This window comes from Vigna radiata, chromosome 7, assembly GCF_000741045.1.
Source record: "Vigna radiata var. radiata cultivar VC1973A chromosome 7, Vradiata_ver6, whole genome shotgun sequence".
Taxonomy (NCBI): domain Eukaryota; kingdom Viridiplantae; phylum Streptophyta; class Magnoliopsida; order Fabales; family Fabaceae; genus Vigna; species Vigna radiata.
In genome coordinates this window covers 29,873,654-29,882,271 of record NC_028357.1, presented here as the reverse complement: position 1 = coordinate 29,882,271, position 8,618 = coordinate 29,873,654, and the positions used below count along the sequence as shown (strand labels likewise).

Sequence of the window (8,618 nt, the reverse complement as noted above, 5' to 3'; positions counted from 1 at the left end):
GGAGGAGGAAAGTAGAAAGTAATGTTAATTCCTAAAGGAAATGGGTGTTATGGGGAAACAGGAGCAAGTGCTGTTTGCGGCACTAGAGTCATGGAAGGAGGTGCAGGAGTTGAGCCAGCTTTTGGTCCAACTGGTCGTTTCTGGCCTCTCCCAACACCCTCTCTTTGCCACCTTAGCCATCAAGAAACTGTGTTCCCATTCCCTCACTCTCCCACGCGCCACTTCCTTTTTCGACCATCTCCACCATCCCGATGCGTTTCACTGCAACACCATCATCCGCGCCTACACTCGTAAGCCTGATTTCCCTGCTGCTCTTAGCTTCTACTACCACAGAATGCTCGCTCGTTCCGTCCTTCCCAACCATTACACTTTCCCCCTCTTGATCAAACTTTGTACCGACCTTGGGTCGCTCCGAGATGGTTTAAAGGGTCATGCACGGATTATTAAATTCGGCTTCGGGTATGATTTGTTCGCTCGGAATTCTCTGATTCGGATGTACTCTGTTTTCGGAAGAGTTACATTTGCCCGCATGCTGTTTAACGAATGTTCTAGGTTGGATTTGGTTAGTTATAACTCCATGGTTGATGGATATGTGAAGAATGGGGAAATTGGTGCCGCTCGCCAGTTGTTTGATGAAATGCCTGAGAGGGATGTTTTAAGTTGGAATTGCATGATTGCGGGGTATGGGGGAATTGGGGATTTGGGTACTGCTAATGAGTTGTTTGAGACAATGCCTGAGAGGGATGTTGTTTCTTGGAATTGCATGATTGATGGGTGTGCCAAGGTTGGGAATGTTTCTCTGGCTGTTGAGCTTTTCAATCGGATGCCTGCGTCTGTTAAGAATGTGGTTTCCTGGAATTCCATGTTGGCGCTGCATGCACGTGTGAAGAATTATGATGAGTGCTTGAGGCTGTTTGGGAGAATGATGGAAGGAAGAGGGACAATGCCGAATGAGGCTACCTTAGTGAGTGTGCTCACGGCATGTGCAAGTTTAGGGAGGCTTGGTATGGGCATGTGGGTTCATTCTTTTATCAGAAGTAACAACATTAAGTCTGATGTCTTGCTTTCAACGTGTCTGCTGACAATGTATGCAAAATGCGGGGCTATGGATTTGGCCAGGGATGTTTTTTATGAGATGCCGGTCAGAAGCGTTGTGTCATGGAACTCTATGATCATGGGCTATGGATTGCATGGGAATGGGGACAAAGCTCTCGAACTGTTCTTGGAGATGGAGAAGGAAGGTATGCAACCAAATGATGCCACTTTTATCAGTGTGTTATCTGCATGTACGCATGCCGGAATGGTCATGGAGGGTTGGTGGTACTTTGATCTCATGCGTCGAGTTTACAAAATTGAGCCCAAGGTTGAACATTATGGTTGCATGGTTGATCTTCTGGCTAGAGCTGGTTTGGTGGAAAATTCAGAGGAGCTGATAAGGAAGGTGCCCTTGAAGGCTGGATCTGCAATATGGGGAGCTCTACTGTCTGGTTGTACGAACCACTCTGACTCCGAGCTTGGAGAGATTGTAGCTAAGAGACTTATCGAGTTGGAGCCACAGGATATTGGCCCTTATATTTTGCTTTCAAATATGTATGCTGCTCAAGGGAGATGGAATGACGTTGAACGTGTAAGATTGATGATAAAAGAGAAGGGGTTACAGAAAGAAGCAGCATCCAGCTTGGTTCATCTCGAAGACTTAGAATCTAAATATTATTTTAAGAATAATTCAGGCTATAGGAAAAGGATAATGTACTCGATGTTGAGGAATTAGGAACGCAGATGAAATTATCCGTTGGGCACTCAATTAAGGAAGACAATTTCATACCTAGATAAAGAGCAGAGTCTCTATTTCAAACACTACTGAGAGAGGAGCATTACGAGTTAAGAAATGAGACATGTTATGGATATCAAGGAAAAAGATACCGTAACACATAATAGCAGATGGCACTAAAAATGATGTGTTGCGGGATGGAGATTCTACGATGGGCCGGATTGGTTCCAATGAAGGCTTTTGGTCTCTGTATTTTCTGGTGAAAGATAATTCATTTATTTGATGAAGACTGACATACTCCTTATCTTGGATAATTAAGTGACGTTGATAAATATCAATCCATAAAATCCACAGCAGAGAATAAATATTTGTAAGATGGGTTATGAAGATGGGATGCATAAGAATAAGAAGATTTTATAGACTTTGTTTCGCAAGTGACAGTTCTTACTAGGCAAGAGTGTTTGGTCGTATGGTGGTGTATATATGAAATAGAAAATTAAGGAAAGCCAGCGGCAGGTCGTAGGATGAGAGAATGATATATCTCTCCAATACAAGGAACACACCCACATACAAAGAACATCTATAAACTACTTGTATTTATCTTTTCTCAAAGATACAAACTAGGATTCAAGACCTCTTCACTATTTCCTTAAGATTGATATCTACATCCACATCTTTCTGTCCAAATGCATGTAAATTTTACATTTTCTTTATTACATTCGTGGCTGTATAATAGTTTATTTGATGTACTCTTGGAAATACCATGACAGTGAATATTTTTTTAATCCTTTAAATCTCTGTCTCTGACAAACGCGGGTGCTAGCTCCTGTGTTGTTGGGCGAAGAGCTGGCAAACGAAATAGTTGGAGGAATTCTTTTGAGTTTATTAATTATTATTTTGGGTAAGTTCATTCATTAATTTGTCAGTACTATATTTGCTCCATAAATTGTGAACTTTTTTGAGAGAAATGAAAGCATCACTCCAACTTTAAGCTACTTGATTTTCCAACATCCAAAGTTCGTCAGGATGCCATACTATATGTAAACCATTACAATGAAATTTATTCCATTTATTAATATTTCAAGGCTTATTTTTGCATGGGGAGTTGTAATGACCGAATCTTTTCTTGAATATCAGCGATAACCTTGATTATTTCCTGTCTCAAAGTATTGATATTCGTCTGTTTACCTTGTGATTGATTAACGGTATGACAAGTTCAGTGGTTCAATTGTTGATCAATTGAAAGCTGCAGAGAAACTAAAAGACATTTCAGCATGCTTGTGAACATGATCGAGATATTTTAAACTATGAAATATCCAGGGAGTAGGTTGACATGCTACAGTAAGATCACAGAATGTCCTCAGACCTTGCTACTTCTGAGAAAAACAATTTATTGGAAGACAATTAAATAGGGTAAATCGATTGAACTAACTATACTTGACTTATTTTTTATTTCGTTACAAAGCAGATTAATAAATCGTTAATTTTCTGCTTCTATTGGTTCACTTGGACCCCTAAGTCGTACGTTTCTTCAGCCTTCCAGTCTTGTGGAATGTTATTAACCGGAACGACCCATGATTCGTCTTCCCCTTGTTCATCACTAAACAACATCCTCAAACCCAAAGGTCCACTAGGTGGCGCGGTGGTGGTCCATACTGCCCCATGACTCCGATCCAGTAGCTTGCACACAAAGTTCTCAGTCTGCACTCAGCAAAAAGATATTAAATTCATCACAATACTTTTCATCTATCTAACTGGACCCCAGTGGTTCACCCGTTTAAATGAAATATTCAATTTTCGCCAAGGTCTTGACTAAATTACATATTCAAATATTTGATAAAATTGCTGATTAACTATTACCACGGGAAGGATAAAGCATACCTCGCAAAGTTGCACAGCAGTTATGTCTTTACTTCCTTGTTGAAACCATAAGACAAAAGCCAAATAGTGAGGGTTGTTGCTGCTCTCATGTATCTTAACTGTAATGTTTTTGCCTGGGTAGCTGCATGAAACCCTGCAGATAACAAGAGAGGCCTAGTTCAGTCTCTTTAATTTATTGACTACATTCTACCTATAATTAAAGAAAATATAATATAGTTGATGCAGCAAGAGTTAAAAAGATTGTTCCACATGTGGAAGAATTATCTCACCGTCTATATTCAATATCAACTATGCCAAGAGCTAATAGAGAAGCAGCTGCATCCTTGTTGATAGCCATCCCACCAAAAGCTCGTTGGCTAAGAATGAAGTCAGTGTTAGCACTTGAACCTTGGTCAGTTATTACTATCGTCACACCATTGCCTGAGCAATAAGCACTATTCCTACATCTCACCTGGCCATAGACTCAAATCAAATCATAATGAGAAATAATACTTTCAAACAATGAACTATAATATAATGTATACTGTTATTTTTCCACGCGCTGTTGTAGAATGTCTATCTATGCACAACTCATAAATAGTATTAAGATAATATTAAAATTAATAACTTCAGCTTTGAATTTTACTGTATACTTTATTGTTATTTCATTTTATATGTTGAACCTTTGATGGAATTATAGATTATGAGCTCTTGCAATGCAGGATTAACCAAGAGGAAATGTCAAACACAACAAAAAATTAATAAAGTTGCGTGTATTAAAAGTGATATATACCTACATAAGGGTTCTGCATTAATTAATTGTGGTTTCCATTATCAGAAAACATATATGCATGGTCATGTAACTAAACATGTAGCTTGATGAGAACTCACCTGGTAACAGGCACCACAGCCAACACCATTTCGATAAAGATCAGATGCAGCTGATACATCCCCACCATTAACGGTGGCACCAAAGGAACCAAATCCACATGCACCAACTGCATTATTAGAACATTCATTTATGTTAGCAAAATCTCATTACATCTTTGTGTTTGGTGATCTTCAATCAGTTTAATTTTCTTACCGTCTGTGCCCTTTTCTTCAGAGTTTGGATAATATGCTGCACGAGATTGAATAAAGGAAGTATCTGCCAGAGTTTGCATGAAAAGAAAGGTGACAAGAAGAGGACACAAAAGAGAAAGAGCCATGCGTAGGACAGAATTATATAAGACTAAAAGCAAGCAATTAAGATAAGAAGACAGACAAATTTAGTGATGAATGAGGGAACCGAATTTCTCCTATTTATAGAGAACTTGGTCAATGTTACCAACTTTGACATTCCAAATGTGTAGAATCAAAGTGTTTAGATTTTGAATAAGAGGAATTTTGCTACCTTACGTTGTCTCAGTTATTTGGTTAGACTACCAGCTGTTTGTCTTAATTTGACGAGTAAAACCACTTTAATTCTTGTATAAAATTAGGATTTGACTACCGATAGAATTCATAGAACTACAAGTGAAACTTATATACGCACATTTTTCTCACTTCCACTATATTTAATGGATGCTACAACTTATACTTGAAAAGCTTTTAATAAGCTTCATATAATACACGGTTAAAATTTATGCTGAGATGTGCAAAAAGTGAAAAAGATACAATTCTTTACTCAAACAACTATTATGATATTGCCTATTTGCTCTGCAATGGAAACCAATTGCTTTAAAGTACACCACAATTATGAGAACATTAACAATCACTAGCATACTCTTAGGTTGGTGATTCGATAGTCAATGTAAATGAAGATGGGTGACAACTTTATAATTATTTAATCCAGTGTTTCACGAGCATCTTATGGTAAGAAACAATAGCATGAATGTGATATCAATTGGTGTTTTAGGTGTGAGGTCAAGGTCAATTTGTCTCATCTTTAAAGTGTCGTCCAAAGTTTAAGTATTACTCGATGTGTGTTTAAATCACTAGAAAGTAATTCGATGTTAATCAAATTAGATATATATGTTGTAATTAATGCATAATATAATTTCTTACCACAAACCTTTATTTATAAATTATGTGGTGGACTTTTGATTTTATGGTCCAAAAATGTGAGTAATCATGATTTAAGCTTTAGTAAAACGGTTTTAAGATTGATCTACTTTGATCCTGTTCAGACCATCCTATCTAATGAATGATCGTCTCGTTTGTTAGATGATGACAATCTGGACTTCATGACTTGTCATTTGGGTGTTAGAGTTTATTTACTTTGATCCTGTTTAGACTGTTCAGTCTGATGTAGTTGTTCGATTTGTTAAATGATTGTTTAAACTATTTAGTTAATCATCTAAACTTATAATTGATTGTGGCTTGATGGTTGATTATTCAAATTGTGGTTAACTAATCGGACATACAGTATAGTTGATATTTTTGTCAATATTTGTTAATAAACAAATCTTGATATTTTTTATTTTTTTAATAAATAAAATCAATTCAAATAGAAAGAGAAATATGTAAAATTTATTATGAAATCCACCTAAAATAAATTCAAAATTCAAAATTGAGTTCGAAAGAAAAATAATAAATACTCTAAGATTATGATAATAAGGAGCAGTCATAAAAAAGTTGAGAATCTAAATTTGGATTTTTGCATAGTCTATTTCTACAGTTGAATCTGCTGTGGTGGGAGAGAAAAACACTAGTTCAATTGAAACTGACCTAACAAGAGGGTTTCATTGATCTTGTATCTTTCTTAATATAACTTGCTATATATGATATAAAGGTTGGAGAGAATTCAAGTCCAACATAGCATAGGTTGAAATATCTTTTAAATTTCAATTATTCCAATCATATATATTCATTTTATAATTTTGGACCATTTATTTAAGTTAAAATGAATAAGTTATTACATATAAAGAATAAAAATAATATAAATTTGAATATAGACGGAAACTCTATTAATTAGCGATAACTGGTGATAGGTGAATAGTAGAAATGGTAAAATGAATATTTGTGTGAATATCCTTGAGTAATTTCATTCACAAGGCATGTTTGATTATGAGTTATGAGAGAGAATTGACATTTGGTGACCTAATAGGTAGGCTAAAGGCAAAGATTGAAATGAAGGTATGAAGTAGCCTGAATTGGAATATTAGAAGAGTTGGCCTTTGAGCACTGAATTTGATGACCCCACATTATCTCACCATGGAAGCTGCTTAGAAATATCCATCTAATTCAGAAAGTTGTTTGTGGTATATTTCAAGATACAATACACTAATGCAAAAAGAGCAGACTCTCGTTATATCATCTTCAGAACATAACCTTACCTTTTACTAGCTAGGTCGTTTCATGCTTATGTCATCACATAATGTCATTATGGTGATTTTCAAAACTCTATTTATTTTGTGTGTTTCTAAATGTCTTTGTGGGAACTGCAGTGAGGTAAGATTTCATTTACCTCCATGCTTGCATGATTGACCAAGACATGCAAATGAGACTATACTTGTGTTGGAGTAGAAGATAATCAAGTGTGGATCATAATCCAAAGGAAGGAATCGATTCTGACCCAAGTACAATCAGTTTTCCACATGAAAATTTTATTCTCAATTAGGCAGAATCGATTCTACACATAATCATCTGACGATTCTCTGATGTCCAAAATTGTTTCTATGCTTATTTTGAAGCAAAATCATCAAGTAGAATTTATTGTGTGGTTCACTTATGGCTTTGCAGCTTTTTTAGAACATGCATGCAATGAATTTAGGTAAAAATTTATGATTGGAACTGTTGTTGTGTTGCAAATGATTTAGTGAAAGAATTGTGTGGTGTACTAGTTTTGTTTACAAAAAATTCATACAACAATTAAATCTCAAAATACATATTTATGCATATATTTGTGTGGTGGTTTGGTTGATCCATGATTCAACTTGTGGTTGGGTCAAAATCAAACATGGAGCATATTCTGATTTGACAAATTGTAGTAACCATTTATCATTAATGCTTAGCAAATTGTAGTGATCAATTAAAATTTCAATTTTATTTTATTAAATTAGTGACTCATCACAATTTATTTTAACTTATTTTTTATCAATCACATTTTATTTAACTTAAATTTCATCAATTGAAACTTTTTTATTTTAAATAACTCTCATTTTATTTTAAATTAATTTTAATAAAAAAAATAAAATTATAATCTAATAATTTTATTGATTAAAACATTTCTTTTATCTATTACACCTATTAAATCACTCACAAATTTTAATAAATATATTTTTCATTCTATTCACTTTGAATCATTTTTCTCTTAATCCAAAAAATCACATTTTTTACTTTCTTTCTTTTTAAACCCATCTTTTTTTTCACTCATTCAAATCCATCATCAAATTCCAACTAAGCATAAATTTCTACGACATTGTGCTGCCAACTTTAACTTCATGTTTTTTTATTTTTCATTTTGCAAAAAGCAATTTAGGATAAGCCATCACAAACTAATTAATTATTCTAAAATGCTCATGAGAGATGTGGTGAAAATGAAAGGACACGAGCCCTTTGAGCTTGAAATTTTGGCTATTAAGAAAACGAAATTATGAGTTGAATATGTATCATAATATAAATTTTATCCCTAATGACTTAAAAAAAAAGAAGAAAAATCATCATCCATGATCATTTTTATAGTGCATAAGTATCTTGATTTGTATCAAATAAATGAATAAATCGAATAATATAAGAGAATCGAGAGTTGGCACCTCATCAGTTTTGAAGGTAGATTGTTTTGAATTATCATCATCCATGATCATTAATTGTTTTGAATTATCAAACATAAATAAAAAGTATAATTTGATATTTAAACATAGAGTTGGGTTGACAGAATTGATTTTAAGAATGGTGGTGACAAAGACTGCCACCATGGAAAGCATTTAGAGGCAATGGACCCAGCGTGCCATTCGTAATCATTAATCTCTACAGCAACTTGTATACATATTAATATAAAGCTCAG

General features: G+C 34.7%; 2 protein-coding genes across 2 annotated transcripts; one reads left to right on the top strand and one right to left on the bottom strand.

Moving 5' to 3' along the window:
* The first annotated feature begins 40 nt into the window (after window positions 1-40).
* Window positions 41-1,771, top strand: LOC106766287 (pentatricopeptide repeat-containing protein At3g29230). The gene has a single exon (XM_014651026.2). It carries the CDS (start codon window positions 41-43, stop codon window positions 1,769-1,771), a length of 1,731 nt encoding a protein of 576 aa, XP_014506512.1.
* A 1,277-nt stretch (window positions 1,772-3,048) lies between these two features.
* LOC106767444 (expansin-like B1) lies at window positions 3,049-5,024 on the bottom strand. The gene is made up of 5 exons (XM_014652345.2): window positions 4,716-5,024; window positions 4,523-4,629; window positions 3,922-4,103; window positions 3,653-3,785; window positions 3,049-3,472 (listed from the first exon to the last, which is right to left on the bottom strand). The coding sequence occupies exons 1-5, from the start codon at window positions 4,837-4,839 to the stop codon at window positions 3,266-3,268; spliced, it is 753 nt and encodes a 250-aa protein (XP_014507831.1). The 5' UTR covers window positions 4,840-5,024; the 3' UTR covers window positions 3,049-3,265.
* Window positions 5,025-8,618: the final 3,594 nt, after the last annotated feature.

What these genes read in the sequence shown, in the direction of transcription:
- LOC106766287 (XM_014651026.2), top strand. Translation starts at nt 41, where the DNA reads ATGGGTGTTATGGGGAAACAGGAGCAAGTGCTGTTTGCGGCACTAGAG.
- LOC106767444 (XM_014652345.2), bottom strand. Translation starts at nt 4,839, where the DNA reads ATGGCTCTTTCTCTTTTGTGTCCTCTTCTTGTCACCTTTCTTTTCATG. An exon ending in TGAAGAAAAGGGCACAGACG is followed by an intron (nt 4,630 to 4,715) that starts GTAAGAAAATTA and finishes CTAATAATGCAG; the next exon opens with TTGGTGCATGTGGATTTGGT. An exon ending in GTTGATATTGAATATAGACG is followed by an intron (nt 3,786 to 3,921) that starts GTGAGATAATTC and finishes TGTTATCTGCAG; the next exon opens with GGTTTCATGCAGCTACCCAG.